This window comes from Danio rerio, chromosome 3, assembly GCF_052040795.2.
Source record: "Danio rerio strain M-AB ecotype USA chromosome 3, GRCz13ab, whole genome shotgun sequence".
Taxonomy (NCBI): Eukaryota; Metazoa; Chordata; class Actinopteri; order Cypriniformes; family Danionidae; genus Danio; species Danio rerio.
The window spans coordinates 36,040,703-36,058,974 of NC_141023.1; the positions used below are offsets into that span (position 1 = coordinate 36,040,703).

At 34.1% G+C, this 18,272-nt stretch overlaps 1 protein-coding gene across 5 annotated transcripts in view; it reads left to right on the plus strand.

Moving 5' to 3' along the window:
* The window catches only part of si:dkeyp-72e1.9, a 91,231-nt gene that overhangs the window by 9,335 nt on the left and 63,624 nt on the right, over positions 1-18,272 (plus strand). For 3 of the 5 annotated variants that reach the window (XR_015481026.1, XM_087244841.1, XM_087244843.1), the window contains exons 1-2: positions 10,252-10,375; positions 12,355-12,428. Coding sequence is in view for 4 of the 5 variants with exons in the window: in XM_087244841.1 (XP_087100967.1) it covers positions 10,308-10,375; positions 12,355-12,428 (142 nt within the window). In the remaining variant the exon portion in view is untranslated. Of the gene's footprint in view, positions 1-10,251; positions 10,376-12,354; positions 12,429-18,272 lie in introns of those variants that run through there. The other 2 variants (XM_087244842.1, XM_087244844.1) reach the window with 1 other exon arrangement.

Here is an 18,272-nt window from a genome sequence, read left to right on the forward strand (position 1 = left end):
TCTTTAAACTACAAAAAGTAAAATTCCTGTTTATTGAAAACTTCATTGAAAACATTAATAATACTATTAATTTAAAACACAAACATTTTTTTATCAAAGCAATGAAACAAATGTATTTATTCATACTTTTATTTATGTTTATTAGAAATGAGGGACATGTTGCTTAGCCATTTTATTCAAAAGTAAGCATGGATTTGAAAAAAATCATTTTATTTTCTAAACAATATTTTATAACATGGGCTCTTGGATGTATGCAATAGATTTATATATTTTTCTGTCATTGTTGTCATCATAAATTAATCACATGACAGTTTTGGCTTAGATAATTGGCTTAAAAGAACTGATTGTACAACCAGTTATTTTACAGTGAGCAAAATAGGCATATTTTACACATAGATATATGTTAAAACTACATATTTAAAATTAGCTGTTTTTGGGACAGCTCAATTGTTTTATGTTTGAATCCACTTTAATTTTGTTATGTTAACTTAATTGGTTTGTGTTGGCAGCGTGAATCAATTGTGTGGAACTCTGCATTTATTACGGTGTAAACAATATGTCTGAACTCACCACATTCAGTCTCTCCACATATGTCTATCATCTTGGCACAGTCAACATGTTGTCACTCACAGTAAAAATCGGTGTACTTCAAGATGCCGCAACATTTCACAGCCTAGGGTTGTAAAAAACACAGAAACAAAGTAAACACACACTTCCTGCTTTCACAGGTGAGAATATGTCTTTTTAAATATACAGTATGTGTAAATTACAGCTTACTACAGCTTAGTAAATGTTTTTATATTGTGTTAGTTTTGCAAAATCATCTGCTGGTGTCTTTCAGATATAGATCTTCATATATGTGTGTGCAACCATAACACCTTAATACCTATTCTACCTATTTCTTAACTATAATATCTGTTTAATACATATTTTATGTTATACTCTATAGACACATTTATACAAATAGTAATGCATTTTTCACAGATTTTTACACCAATCATCAACATACTGGCCGAAAAATAAATACATAATTTTCACGTTTAATACAATTCATTGGGTATTTTATGCACAAATTGCAAGGTGAATAGTCCCAATGCATTTGTTTGCAGTTTTAGTAAGTTTTCTTGTAAGTTCTGGTCAATATCAAAAGATTTATTTTAGCTTTTAAGACATTTGTTTCAGATACTAAACATTTCACAGAAAATAAAGCCAAAAAAATATTTTTGTTTGTCATTTAGTATTCTAAAACTAAAATAAAAATGTCTAAATCCGTATAAAATTAAGATGATAGCATCAAAATATAAAATGTTAAATAATTGTAAATATTAATACAAACTAATAAAAACAGAAATATGATATTAAAGTAACACCAAAGAGAGTTATGTTTTGGATACATTATTAAAGTCTTGTTTTGAATGAGAACCATGAAAACTTAAAGATATGACATGCAGAAGCATGGCCTATATGCATTAATTCTGTGCATCATGAGAAATCACATGGACAGACAATCTGTCATGAATCATCATTTATAGGATTTACAGCCGCAGCGGTTTAAGAGGGGTGAAGGGCCGTTGGCTTTCTGAGATACTCGTGCGGTCAGATATAGAGACATTTGAAGCACATTAGAAGCATTGATACACATTTATAAACACAAATACTGATTTATTCCTTAAACACTTGCCATCATCCAAAGCCTAAATGGAAAAAATCTGCTGCGCAATGTAAGTATTGAAACTACAACATACACAAACAATCATGTCTACTCGCACATTTCCAGTATTAATATACTTGTGTTATCAAATTTGCTTTAGCATGTTGTGTTCTAACGTTGTCTGTCAGGCTGTGTGATATTGACTGTGCGCTGTTTACTGATTAGTGTAACACTATATGAAAGCCTTTGCATGCACAGCATAAACATTATGTCCTGTATATACTGATGATTTTGGTTTATTTTTATTACAATGCAGGGTTTTTTTTTCAGGATGTTCTCAGGACATTTCAATAGCTCATCTTAAACTGTCTTTTCTAGCACATTATGCAAAGCCTTCCAGTGCTAAATATCTGCCATTCTGCCTGAGTGGCTGCCCTCAAAGACTATTTATAGCCTTTTGGTACCAGGCTTTATAAATGTGGGCACAGTCGACCTTTTTAGAGCACATGAGATGAAAACTCTTCTATGTTACTCTTTCTCTGTGGTATATCAATGCAAGGCTAAGATATATATATTGTGCAGGAGTCACACAGAGATCGACTGTTTATCACTTTGTTATACAGTGAAATAGAGCAAAATGAGTCATAAAACCTAGAAATAAGCATTATAAACTGAATTTTGTGTCTGTCTGTAATGATGTTTGTTGCTATCACACATGCAATATATTATTCATATATTATTTATGTGTTGTTTTATTTGGAAACTTGAAGGGATAGTTCACCCAAAAATAAAAATTCTGTCATCATTTTCTCATGCTCCACTTGTCCCAGACTTTCATATATTGAAGACTTCAATTTGAAACTACCATAGTGCTATGGATAGGGTTGCCACCCGTCTCTTAAAATATGGAATTGTCCCGTATTTGAGAAAGAAATTGCATGTCCTATTTTGAATCAATACGGGAAGGGTTTTGTCCCGTATTTATCTTTTTTTTTTTAAGAAGATTTTCATGCAAATTATCTCACACTCAGTTTATGAAGATGCCTCATTTCTTACTTTTGATTGCGTAATACTTGGTGTCATCGTTAGTTTGATTGGTCTTTGTCCAGTGAGGGTGAGTTTCTTAAGCGGAGTCTGTCAAGTCTTGACAAAGAGTAGCCTAATGGCAGATGCTTCTCCAGGTAACCCCCTTGTCTTAAAGTTTCAGCGTTTAAACGCAAGCGCAAGCTCACTAAAATCAAAGCACAGTACCCCAAGTCTCTCTGGCATGCTATTGGGCCTGTGATTGGGGATGTGGTCCCCGCTACAGTATACGTTCCTTATTATTTTGCATTGAAATTGGTAACCCTAGCTATGGAAGTCAGGGCCTGGTTAACATCATTCTTCAAACATTTTTTTTTTGTGTGTTCAACAAAAGGTTTGGAAGCACTTGAGGGTGGGATAAATGTGAATTATTAATTGTCATTTTAACACGATCGCACCACAGCAAGAATGTTGCTAGTTCATGCTCTGATTGTTTCAGTTGGCATTTCTGTGTGGAGTTTGCATGTTCTCCCCATGTTCGCATAGGTTTCCTCTGGGTGCTCCAGTTTCCCCCACAGTCCAAAGACCTGGGCTATAGGTGAATTGAGTAAGCTAAATTAGCCGTAGTGTAGGTTTATATCTTCTAAATGCAATTACTGTCACTGTTTTGGAGCACACTAGCTACTGGATATCTTTTAAACGTACAATACGCTTACTAACATCTAAAAAACTTTATTTTAAGTTTACAGGACCTTTAAAATTGTATTGTGTCTTGGAAACAAGTGCCTTAATGGAACTACAGAGGTTATGAGGGACATTAAGGCTCCTATCATACACATGGTGCAAAAAGACGCAAGATGTGTTTGCCGCTATGTGTTGCTATTTTCAGACCTGCACAACACTTATTTTCACATTTTGCACCACATTGTTCAAATAGTAAATCCATCTGCGCCACTTTGTGGACTCATGGAAGTTCTGGTTTTGATAAGAGGTGTGTTGAGGTGCATTTCTGGCGCGCTGCTATTTTGAGGAACTAAAATAGACTGCAATTGACCAGCTAAAAGCAGATTTAAGTTATATTGCCACTAATTCTCATTAGATTATAAGTAGACTGTTAGTTTGAGGTTAGGGTTAGTGTAAGTTTACATGTACTTGCAAACTTTCTTAATGTCAGTTAAATGTCTGTTGAAGGAGCAGTATCAGCAGATATTAAGCAGACAGTCTACAAAAGCTCAAATGGAGCATCAAAATAAATTATTACCCAATTTAATTTCTAAAGAATAGAGCAACTGCTGTCCAAAGTGCTGTACAAAACATGACAACCTACAAACATACCAACATAGAATAATAATAAAAAAGTAAGAAAAGCATTTTTTGCTGTGTAAGAGAGAGTGGGGCTAATAATCCTGACTTCACCTGTATGTAGGTAATTCATTCCAGTCCAGGGGTCAGCAATCAGAAAATCTCAGTCTCCTTTCAATTTTGGACAAATTCGAGGCACAGAGAGCATCATGATATTGGAAAATCAAAATGATCTAGAGCAGTTTCTTGAAAGGAGGAGATCAGTGATATATTCTAGAGCATGACAATGTAATGAACAAACAAAAATACCTCATATTTAATTTTTTTTCAACTGTCAGCCAATGTAGAGATGCCGTAATTGGCAAAAGCATTCTTTACGCATTGCAGATGGGCTCAATAAGATTTTGACAGTCAATAATCAAGCCTAAGTGTGATAAAAAAAGCATGAATCACGTTCTATTTTTTTTCTGATAAACTTTATAATAGACTTAAGATTATTTTTAGACTATTGTGCTAATTTGCTTATCAAACTACATACATACAATTTTTTGAGTTGACTTGACTTAAATTGAGTGCAGTGCAGTACTTGGGTCGAAAGTTGAGTCAACACAAAAAAAGCTCTGCAGCTAGTTCCCTTACAACTTCGAGTTGAGTCTACTTTTTTGCAGTGTACAATCTTGGATTTAGAATAAACAGTAATTTGTCACAAGGAATTTTTTTTTAAAGGCTCTATACTGGTAAAGTGCACATCTTACGGTCTAAAAAGTACAAAAGCGTACCTTTTGAATAGATTCATCCTCAGTGACAGCTTTTTATTTGTGACAGTACATGATTACAGCATTTCCTAAGTGGCTGGATTCATAAAACTATTTAAAATGAATCATTGTACTTAAATTGAGCCTGTGATTGTTTAGCTTTTACTACTTATTTTCAGTGATAAATTTCATTCTGTTTCCATTAAAACACTGCCATTGCCCTGTTATATATTTTTTAAAAGCTCTACTTTAGGTTATCTTATTATTTATTTTATGTAGTATGTGTGTGAAAGAGTGTGTATGGGTGTTTCCCAGTGTTGGGTTGCGGCTGGAAGGGTATCCGCCGAGTAAAGCATATGCTGGATAAGTTTGCGGTTTGCGCTGTGGCAACCCTTGAATAATAAAGGACTAAGTCGAAAAGAAAATGAATAAATGTATTAGTTTACAAAACCACACTTGATAGCATGTTCATTTAGCAGAATAAGGTGTCTGGGAGAGATGGGGATGGTGGGGTGCTGGGGTCTCTCGGGACCATGACCTGGCCCTCATTGGAGTTGATTGAAAGGTTGTCCTGATAGATTATTGAACGCAATAAAGTCCTCATCCCAGACATGGCTTGATACGGTATATGGACGTTCAAATAGCACTTGACATTTTAACCTCATGAGAGGATTTACAGAAGAAATTTATGGCAAGCCAGACAGACTGCTTTAAGTCAGTGTATAGTTTGTTGTGATCATTTCGAAAATAAGCTTATCATGACTAAAAGCTAATCCTCAAATTACATCATTACAGCCTGGGGGTTTGGCACAAGAGGTCACACCGTGGACTTGACAGACTGTGGACAGTAGTTGATAGTTATTTGCTTGGTCAACTGAGACTGTACCATCTGATGCTTGTTTTCACTTCGCCTGCTAGAATTACAAGCATGATGCAAATGACAGAAGGGCTCTGCAATATGAAGATATGTATTGTATGTGGGAAATAAAAAGTCTATCAACCATATTATTCCATTTATTTCATGATGTTGCGTAAGATGTTGTTTACAGTAACACTTTCCTCATTTGGATTACCACAATTTTATACTCTAGCTGGGGGGTGCAAGCAGAAAAAATTATAGCAATATTTACATTTTGCAATATTTTATGTTGTCTGTAGTCATTAGTGTTTTGTATTTTATGAATATTTACTTTATATTTCTACATTCTTAAGCAAACATTTGCCAGGAATTTGTATAGTCACAAATAATCGGCAACAGTTTGTTTTAAGGTATCAATGTTACACGTTCCATGTACGTGCTATAGTAAAAGTAAAAATATAGCAAGTACAATTGTGCAATATATATATATATATATATATATATATATATATATATATATATATATATATATATATATATATATATATATATATATATATATATATATATATATATATATATATATACACACACACACACACACACACACACACACTCACACACACACACTATATATTCTAATCATATACTGCAGTATGTGTAATGAATTTATTTTACCAGGTAATTAAATTAACAGTTTAAGACTGTTACAAGGACACCATAAAAATAAATTGTAACCAAATAATCACATATGATTGAGTAACGTTTTGAATATATATTTTAAAATGTGAAAAATCTACAGAAAGGGTACTATATATATATATATATATATATATATATATATATATATATATATATATATATATATATATATATATATATATATATATACACACACACACACACACACACACACACACACATATATACACTCTTTTGAAAATCACTATTTTTATCCATTTCTCAGAGAATGTAGCAAAATATTTGGTGCTGTTTTATTAAACAGTTATATCTATTAAAAGATTTTGGTCACCTAACACCTTTAGGATTAAAAAGAAAATACATTTAAATTCAAAAGAAATTACAACAATTTTAGAAAGATTGACACTTTTTAATGTTTCTCTTGATTTTTCCTGTTTATTAAAGTTTTATTTAACATTCTCAAGATGATAAACTAGGTGTACTACTTTTTGGACCGCGATCTTAGGTTTTTTTTGGTAGATTTGTTCCAGTTTTAACTTTGGTAGTGATTAATCTAATATACACTCACCGGACACTTTATTAGGTACACCTGTCCAACTGCTTGTTAATGCAGATTTCTAATTTGCCAATCACATGGCATCAACTCAATGCATTTAGGCATGGTCACGATGATCTGCTGCAGTTCAAACCGAGCATCAGAAAGGGGAAGAAAGGGGATTTCAGTGACTTTGAACGTGGCATTCACTGGTATTTTCACGCACAACCATCTCTAGGGTTTACAGTGAATATTCTGAAAAAGAGAAAATATCCAGTGAGCGGCAATGCTGTGGGTGCAAATGAATTATTGATGCCAGAGGTCAGATGAGAATGGCCATACTGGTTCGAGCTGTTAGAAATAACCACTCGTTACAACCGAGGTATGAAGAGCATCTCTGAACACACAACACATCCAACCTTGAGGTGAATGTGCTAAAGCAGCAGAAGACCACACCGGACGCCACTCGTGTCAGTAAGAAAAGGAATATTTGACAAAAGAAGATTGAAAAAATGTTGCCTGGTCTGATTAGTCTTAATTTCTCTTGCAACATTTGGACGGTAGGCTCAGAATTTGGTGTCAACCACATGAAAACTTGGATCCATCCTGCCTTGTATTAATAATTCAGGCAGCATTCAAGCATTAAGGTAATTCTGAAGGTAAAAGGGGGTCGAACCCGGTACTAATAAAGTAGCCAGTTTAAAACAGAGATCTGTGACTCATCATTTTCTCATTTTTTCATGAGGATATAAGATGACTTGTATTGCGATGTGACTATTTTGTCATGTCGCCCAGCCATAAATGACAGGCCAATAAATCTAAAGCAATCACACACTTCAAAGCAGCATTTGGACCAACCTAATGTCACTTGTTGTGGACTATAGCTCAAGTTAGTGATAAAAAGTGGTCTCTGATTCACAGGACATGTGTCAAGGTAAATGACAGAGAGGAGTTACATGGTGCCAATGCATTTAAGGGAAAATGTCACTCTGACTCGAACTAGGGCGCAAGCAGCACTATTTGTTGTGCACTTACTGACAATAATCTCTTTTAACAGGTCGATACATTATGCATGCAGTTAGTCATTTCCAAGAGTGTGATTTTTTTTCATCCACCAAATGCAAAGACATTACACACAATCCTGTAAGAATTCCAAAATCTGAGCAAATCTGAACGGAGTAATCCATCTATTGTGTAATTTTACCTCAAGCATGTGTAGATCTGATTGCTGTGTGTGAAAGGAAAGCACTCTGGCTTCAGATGGATGGCCGTAGACAATAACACTGGCTAAAAATGGAAACGGGCGAGAGATTAAATATGTCTTTCTGAGTTGACAAGGATTTAGAGTTTTCTGCTTTTGCACAAATGTTGTTTTCCTCCCAAAGCATCAGCGTTTCCTGTTTTTCCACTTTTTCATAACTCACAAAATAACCATGGTGCCAATGTGATTCCACAACATTAGGAAATCAAAAACAACAGTCAATTTGATACTGTAATGACAACCTTTTCAGAAAGTATACATTTGTACATAAAGGGTCTATACATGTAAGTTTGCATATCTAAAAAGCACAAAGAAAAGATACCAACCGACAGCTTTGTACATTTACGTTGTTGGATAACTTGTCGCCTATTGTTAATCATAAAAAAATGCATTTCTGATATCTTCTTGTATTTTTCTACAGAAGAAAGTTAGTCATGCAGTTTGTAAATTGACTTTTTGAAAATAAAACATTTTTGAATAAATATTTGAGTTTTTTTTAATTAAACTTAAACTTTAATATGGCTATTTCTCACTTTTAATTTTAATGCATTTAATTACGTTTATTAACTAGACCAGGGGTGCCCAAACTTTTTCTTATGAAGGGCCAAAAACTAAACTTAACTGAGGGCTGTGGGGCGAAAGTATATTAAAGTTTCCATGAGTAATCTCCTAATTAATTTCCTAACATTTAAAAATAACTAGAAAGTTATATTAATGAATGCAGTACATTCATTTATTCATTTTCTTTTCAGCTTAGTCCCTTTATTAATCCTGGGTCACCACAGCGGAATAAACCACCAATTTATCCAGCACATGTTTTACGCAGCGGATGCCCTTCCAGCCGCAACCTATTTCTGGAAAACAGTGGACAGCACTACAGCGCCACCGCGTCATCGAATGTAGTATATTTAATAGTTATTAGTTATTACAGCAAAAACATAAACAATCGCATTATTACAATGGATTTCAATGCTGAATACGCTAAGCTGCACCTGCCTTTGCCTTGACTTGCTCACCGATGTCTTGTTATATCCGTCGAGTATTTAAATTTTTAAAAATCTTTTGAATTTACAAAAGTAAAGAAATAACAAAACAAACAAGCAAAAGGTTACATTACATTCAAAATGACTTAATTTTTTAAAAGATACATTCACCCCAACCACCAACCCATCATTCTCCCTCTCTCCTCAAATGGAATGGTGTGCAAAATCAAAGATTAGAATGGGCCAACTTTGGACATCTTAGAACTAGACTGTAGTGTTGCCTATAGTCCTTTTGCAGTTAATTGGATTGAAGCGTTTATTTGATCTGAAAATGTAAACAGAATAAAGGAATACACCAAGTATTTTTGGTTTATTATACCTTTTTAGGTCAATATTTTGATAAAAACGTATTACCATGATGAAAAAGCTTCCGCAATTATTCACATGTCATTTCATGTTTTTAATCAATTGATGTAAATGATAACAACTTAAACTTGCTATTTCAATACAAAACTATTAAAGCTGTAGGTTCAGCAGGGCTGAGGACAATGACAGGGTTTGCACATTTTTAAAGTGTTTTTAATAAAGAAAAAATAATCTGAGAACTAAATAAATTACTTATTCCTTTACATAACAACTTATAAATCAACCATCAGCCAATTTTAAAAACTTTTGGGCTATTAAATAATTTTTATTCACTGTATTTGTTTATTTTTTAAGGACAGAATATGTAGCCTATGGTTCTGGTATGTCTCAAAGAGTGTGTCTTGTTTGGAGGCTGTCTTGTTTATGTCAGTGAATATAGTAGCATACGTCAGTTTTAAATTCCCAGGTGAAATCATCAGGTGTTTATCTAATGTTAAACTTAGAAAGCTCCGCAATTGGATTTAACTGTAATTAAATTGTTTAATATTAGCAACACATTTTATAGCCGGTCATAGGCTAGCAGCTTTAAATCTTAAGTCTTCATAAACGTGAATATTCGTGTGGGAAACACCTGCTCCTGTCACTGTTAAACCATACCAAAAATAAATATCTATATAAAAAAACAGTACCATCAGTACTATCCCCCATTTCTGTTGCATAAGATTTAATCTGTGGGCAAAGTTGGTGATGTTTAGGATCATCTGTATTAGAGGCAGTGGCAGTGAGTGAATCATGTGTCTGCTCGCGCTGAACCGGACCTCCGCGAGGCGCTGATCACGAGAGGAATGGGCATTCGGTACTCGTCCCTGGATGCGCAGAAATCTCTTCAAAATGCCAACTTTCTCGGTCATGTACAAAGGAGCTGTCATGATTAGCAGGTAAATATGGTTGTTTTGCGATTCTGTGCAGGTTGAGCGCCGTTATGCCTCGTTTTTCTCCAGTTCATTAGTTCAGACAGCGGTAAAAAGCGCGTTCTCGAGAGGAGCGTCGACGTGTTTGACTTCACTTTGAAGGTTTTGGTGACTTTCGGGGTACTTTGTGGTGCCCGTGTGTTGTGCTCAGGTGTGTAACTTGCGAAAAAAATTTTGCGGACACAACGAGAATGAAAAACGCGAGTAAAATCGAAACAGCTGTTGCTTCATATTTTCATTTATCATGTATCGCTTACGTATTGCATTGAGTAGTTACTGTGTATAAAGAGTATGTTTGGTTTCATTTACCCGCTGTGTTTTGAAGAGCCACAACAGTGTATAGGATGTACTATTAATGTGCTCTAATCACCGGGAGATTATAATGTGTTTGTGCGTGCTCACTAAATCCATTCATACTAAACACCTCATGGAAATTACAAAACTTTGTTTAAATGTGGTTTATTATAATCATGACCCCCCAAACTTTGTGATGCTTAGGACCCTACAAAATGCTAAACCACAGCTTTCTAAATATGTGAGTATAATAACATAGTGTACATAATTATGTTAGGACAACAGGTTGTTTGCTAAATTAGTAGACATTATACTGTATAATGATTAAACTAAAAACAAAATACATCTTTAAAATGTTATCTGGATAATGTTTATTTACATTAATGGGCAGTGTGTACATAAAAGATAGCATTTTTAGTGTAATTGAAATGTTGTTTTTTTTAAGTGATATGTATAATATTCCCACATTACTGAAAATATCCCCAATAAGAAAACTAAAAAAGATAGTAATCAATATTAGTTCAGATGCAAAAACCAGTGCCATCTGAAATTTCCTTCGAAAAATTTATATTTTGGTTAATGTAGAGATATTTCACTTTAAAGACCAGGAAAATGATTTATTCTTTGCCATAAAAGTGATTTTACTGAACATACACTCAGGAGCCTGATAAAAATGCTCATTTTAGAGGAAAATTTCACATGACATTTACAGGTTTTTGTATCTAAGCTCTTCAAATACTAACTATGCTTTGATGTGTGGGTGTTTAACTAGTTAATAAATACCTTTTAAACACATTTCATATTGTTAAAAAGGCAACCATCATGATCCCTCTTAGAATTTTCTGAATCTCAAATAATAATAATAATTGAATTAATCTGCTCAATTATTGCATTAATACAATAAATTTATATATACATACATTGCATTAGGCATTTTATTAATATCATAAGTTACCAGGTTACATTTAACAGCCGTCAAAATCTTTTTTGATTTCCACTGACTCTCAGTCAGTTTTTTTGGAGTGCGCTATGTTGGGAACAGCAGACACTCTTTGTTACGTAACTCTTGTGAAGCACGGCTAGCTTGAATTTTGTGTCAGTAAGATGTCTTCGGTTTGAACCATCAAGTATGATTTCAAGGGCAAATCAGGAATTTGCTGGATTGCAATGGGAACTTGTAATCTTTCTGGTGTTAGCGCTAGTAGGTCACTGACAACAAAACACCCTTCAAGAATGACACTTTTCTGATATATTATTAAAAAAAAAATCTCATAAAAGTTCCCTCAGTTGCCTTGTTCTGTGACTTCTCATGCATGCTTTCAAATATCAGAACCACACACAGATTTTAAGGTCTTGAAAAGAGTCCATTTTTAGGAGCCTGTCCAAAGCAGGACATTCGTGGTAAATAATTAATACTGATTCCCTGCTGGAATGAACTGGTCTTGATGCTAATAACAGTCCGCAGGCTGAGTGTGTACAGCATTCACCCCACACATCAATTCACAGTGTATTTTGTTGACAATATTTCATAAATTGGGTCACAAGCTTCAAATTTAACTGACTTTTATTACCCCAAAATGTAACAAGTCTGCTATTAAGTTGCTTTTAGAGATTTATCAGTGAAATCTTCTGTTTTTCTGTGTCCTGCACAGGACACTAATGGGTCCGTATGGAGTAGATCGAGCAGTGCATTCAATGGAGTTTACAGACTGTGAGAATGGACTAGGTAAGTGGCTCCTGCAATGTTCTATCATTGTGCATTTAATGTGTTGTATACTTAACAAAACATCTTATTAAACATCTTTGATATAATTTACATTCATATTGCATTTACAGTGACACTTTACAGTAGGGTTGTATTAGTGTTCATGTTAGTTACATTTACATTTGCTACGTACTATGCATTTACTGACATGAACAATATATTCATTACAGTAAATGTAACTGTACTCAGTTGGTTTGAGTACTCTTCATTTATTAGGTTTTACTGTGCTCAAATTGCTTTTTTTAGTCAAATGTTTGAGTTACCTTAACTTTTTACAGGATTTTACAGTATATGTATGAATGAAACCCAAATGCTGCACAAAAAAGACAAATGCTAACTTTATTTGAGTGTAACAAACAACATTTATTTAACAGTTCATGTCATATTACAATTTGTAATCATTTTTATATGTAAGTGTGGCAAGCAGAATATACTTTCTCAAAAAATACTTCCCTGTATTATTCCAAAATCACTGTCTTCAATCTGTGCGGAGCTTCTTAGAAAGCATTTTTAAAAAAAGGTTTAAGACCGAAGGGGTACTAAGAATTATTCAAAACTTAAGAAAGGTATAGGGCAGCACATTTCCTATTCATTTTAATGAGGGCTATTGTACAGCACACGTCTCTGATCTCTAATGGCCATGGGGAAGTGAAACGAAGCACATGGTGGAGTCTCCGAGCAAAGCGGCGGCGTAGGTTTAGGGTACGCTTGTTTTCCAGTCTTTCAAGTCTTAGCGCTGTCTTTGTTATATTTATTCCACAGCCTGATCTGCCTCTTCACAAAAGATCAAAAACATTATTTGAAGGCAGCTCTAAGCTCCTTAAACCTGTCCTTCTTACATCCCAACTTGCACAGTCAACAATCCATTGTGTGACAAGACGATTCTGTTTTAGCAGACATTTTCGTGAATATAGACTCGGGAAGTGCTGCTCTGAACAAAAACAGCGTAGAAAAATCGAATATTTTCATATACAGATTTAAAAGTGTGACACTGTCATAAGCATTCAAGGGTTTTTCTAGGACACAGCCCTTACTTTGCTTTTATTTTAGAGTATGTGAAATATTTTGAGTTTTTTATGGATAACCAGTTTGCGGATCTTCTCATTAAAGAGTTATCTTCTTAAAGTGAATCTATTAATATGTAACACCAGCTCAAAACTCAATTAGTGCCAATATATTGTTTATCTATTAATACCAGATAAGCCTGTGGCAAAAAGAGGATATTTATTATGCCACGAATAAGACTAAACCCTTGTGACCAAAGTAATTCTAAAGCATTAAGGGATGAGTCCTTTACCATGTCTTTCTGAATGCCTGCAAATGAATCTTCAACAGGTAACAGTGTGAAAGATGCTCATCTCATTAACGGCTTTTGTGTTTTGTTGGCGTCAGAGCTCAATGCATGTTGTTTAAACAATTAAGGGGCTTATAACACTGATTTGCGCTTGCCCTTTTTCTGATAATTGATCTGACTTCCTCTCACATTGACATGTATATGTAGTGGATGTGTTTACATGAAGTGTTCATTGTGCAATCAGTTGGAAAGTTCAGTTGTTGCATGTAAAATCACCTTTATTGAGAAAAAGTGCCTTTCCTTGGTTTGAGAAGAGTGGGATAATCCATTTCTAATCTGATGTAGAAGACATGTAAGCACTTGAACTCACTGAAAACTGGAACTGGAAAGTTTTGCACACTTGCCAATATCAAAAGTTGTGATAATGCGAAGGGTGGCACTGTGGCTCAGCGATTAGCACTCTCACCTCACAGACGTTGCTGGCTGGGTCAGTTGGCATTTCTGTATGGAGTTTGCCGGGTGTTCCGGTTTCCCCCACGGTCCAAACACATGCGGTACAGGTGCATGGGAAAAGCTAAATTGGCTGTAGTGTGTAAATGAAAGACTGTGGGTTAAAGCTCCATGATATTGGAAAAAACTGACATTGCAATATTTTCATTTACTGCGATTTATGTTGCAATATAAATGCAATTTGACCAGATGACTTGAATAGCTTCGAAAGAATTAAAATTTTTAGATAAATTTGGGATTGATTGCAATTGACCTTATTTTGAGATGCATAAGTGCACTTGTTTTTGTGATTGTTTTAGAACTTTTGATTCAGTTGCCCATGGGAGAAATGACTAGGAATAATAAACCACAGAAAACAGTCAAACTACTTGCTCTACAAACAAGTATTTGCATGACTATACAGACAAAGCAGAATAATATAATAAGAAAATGTCAGTTTGCAACGTCAAGCAGCAAAGCAAGCTATTTTTAACGTCTTAAAATAAATGGAAGTGAATGAGACCGCAAGTCTTGAGTCAAAAAGATTCAAATGGCTGCGCCCGCTCGTACACAAAGAATAAGATGAGTAGTGGAGCGTTATCGGCATAAAATATTTCAAAAACGAAAAGCAAAGTTCAATACAACACAGAAAAGCTTAAAATGAACAATCATTAATGATTATTCTAGGGAGTCAACCAGTGTGCAGAAACAGAAATTAAATAAACACTGTATAACAATAACAACAACACTATATAATGTACACTGATATAACACTGATATAATATACACTTAATCTTTAAGCTACAAACATTTATTTTATTGTGCCCAAATGGTTAATTTTTTAAATGACTCCGTTATACGGTCAAGTGTAATATCTGATCGACTATAATCTTAACTACATTGCAGATCCCTGTAATGTGGCTATTGCTAACTCACACACATTGCGATATCGATGCTGAAATGATGTATTGTGCAACCCTAATGTGGGTGGTTATCCACTGTCCTCTGGACTCTCATGGCGAACATTACTAAACTAGTGGACTGCTAGTATAGATGCCTGTACAATACATGCATGCCCAATGAGTGTAAAAGGTTACATGTGTTTTTGGGTGCATTGTGTGGACAGAGTTTTTTTTTTCTATTATAAAATGAGGTTTGTTTTAAAAAATAACGCACTGGTTTAAACGCAGTCTACAGTGGAGCGATGGCAATAATACTCCTGCCTATATTGTGCATCCTCGAGGTTTGTTTACACTCTTATTTCCTGAAATCTGAGACACTGTATGGCGATAGACAGACTTGTACCCTGTTCAGAGCTGAATTCCCGGAGAACTGTTGAACCAACTGACCGCTGAGATTTCCCTCTTGTGCATTTGTCTTTGTGGTTGACCAGCTTTTTTGGGGACTTGATTGTTAATGACATTGTACAGATGAAATAATCACAGAGTTTCTGGCTGAAAAGTTTCTTAAGGCTTTCAACTGGTCAACCTATTGTCATATAGGGCCAAACTTACAAAATTAAATGTAAATATATAGATATATAAATATATTATAATTTTCCTTCCATTTCTTATTTTATGCATGTATTTAATGTATATTTTATTATTTAAAACTTTAATTATTTAATTTTAATATTTAATATACATTTTTTTATATTTATTTAAAAAAAGAATTATTCATACAAACTAATAAATTATACATATATGTTTTTATTCATTAATGCATGTATTTATGTTGAAGAGTTTCAGTTAGTTTAGAGCAGCTCACCATCTTACAAACTCAGTAAAAGCTGTAACGTTAGGCTGTCAGATTTGGTCACCTAACTATATTCCAGGATCCATATTAACATGAAGAACTGAACGAATTTGAAAGTTTACTGACTTTTGATCAGTTTTTTTCTTTCAATTATCTCATTGAAGTTTTTTATACTGTGCTTTATAACGTGTATGTAAACAACTATACTTTAAAAACTGCTCTTTTACTCTTGTTGGGATCTCTTCAAATAGGAATAAGCAATGACCTCGAAATGTAGAAAATTGTAGGTTGTTCTCTGATGAATCTCCACTTAAGGTAAATCTGCTAAAAATACTTTTAATCTCTATACCTTTAACCTGAGAGGTGTAAAGCAGGATTCCTATATGTTTGACCGAGTGCAGCACAGCATTTACATCACCGGAAGAAAAGGATTCTGTCTCCTGATAAAAGTTGAGCTTACTGTTGCGTACTTGACTCCACTTAATGATCTCAGGAGGATGCAAACCTAATGCTCTAAAAGTGGAAGTTCCTATGTGTGTAATACTCAGATGTGAATACTGACCACAAATCCTGACTTTATAGGGAATCATTTGAACATAAGCTCTTTAAGGCTTCACTTATCTTACTGGAAATCAGACACAAATGGGAGCACACCTACAGTAGGTCAGCTTAGGGTTCAGTACTAGGTCATCATATATTCACATTTGGTGGAGTTTCCTTACCACACTGACCAGTAATACAGTGCCCACTGCTCTTTGATGCTTTTCAATGATTTTTTTGTTCTTTTATTTGATCAAATAAAATTGAATACATTTTTTTATTGTATTTTAACTATTTAAAATTAGATATAAAATAAAAAATAAGATATAAAATAAGATAAAATATACATTTTTGAATTCATCTTATTGTATTTACTCATTTATTTTAATAACAATTTACTGTTATTAATGCTATTAAATTGCTGCATAATACTTGGAAATCGTGATGCACTGTCACTTTTTTTCAATATACTGCATTATTGTAAAAATAAAAGTGTTTATTTATTAAACTTTTGAACTGTTGTGTATACAATGCAATGTATAACCATGACAGACTGAAAGTTTACCGTTTGGATGTGTTTTCAAGGCATTTCAACAGAGTTTAAAGCATTCAAGTACAAAAGAAAAGCACATTTGTAACTTTAATGAAGATTAATTTGACTGAATTATTAATTCAGTGAGGAATATTGCCACGATCACCAGCGATCCAGCCTGTGCAAATCACTAACAGACTACAAATCTGCTGGCATATGTACTATAAGTTCCGGTCATGCAAAACACACACACACACACACACACACACACACACACACACACACACACACACACACACACACACACACACACACACACACACACACACACACACACACCTACTTCAAGTCTTCATTGATTACACTCCAACAGTTGATGCTGCTCAAATACTGGTTACACACACATGTATACGGCTCACTTTGAGACACTCATGGCTTAGTTATGTTGTTTGTAAAAATTGCAATGCAGTTTCCTTGCTTTATCTTGTCATGTTTTTGACCCTCGCTTTGTTTTGTTTATGTTCCTTGCTTCCTGCCTTTTTGCCATCCGCCTGTTTATTGACTTCTAAATTATGACCTTTGCTTGCCTGACCATTCTCAATAAACCTGCATTTGGATCCGCACCCCTGTTGTCAGCGCCACTTCACATTATAAATGTACAGTGTTCTATTATATTTTCTTGTTCAGTTGCTGCACCTGAATACTGTTTAACTCTTTGGAAAAACACAAACAACAGTTTTTATTAACTTTTTCTTTGTTCTGTTGTAATTGTTTTCGCTTGCAAAATGTTTATTTTTATCTATGATTCATAAACATACAAAAAAAAATCTAAATTAAGGATTTCTTTCTGAATAGAGCTATTCATGCTATCCGGTGAAATTGTATTCATATCGCAATATAAATAGCAGAGAAACAAAATATACTGGAATTTTCAAATATCATGCAGCTCTAAACTGAAGTATATGTTATAATTGAATCATTATAACCAAGTAGACATATATAAATAATGTTATATATTTAAAACATCATTCATGTAGTACATCTAAAGCTTGCTAGTTAATCAGTTGTTATATGAAAGTCAGAATGTTTTTTAACTCAAATGTCTCAGATCTCAAAAAACACATGAGAGTTTAAATCTCTTTCAGCGGGCATCAGGTAAAGCTGTCTATTGTTTATGGTAAATACAGTATGACAA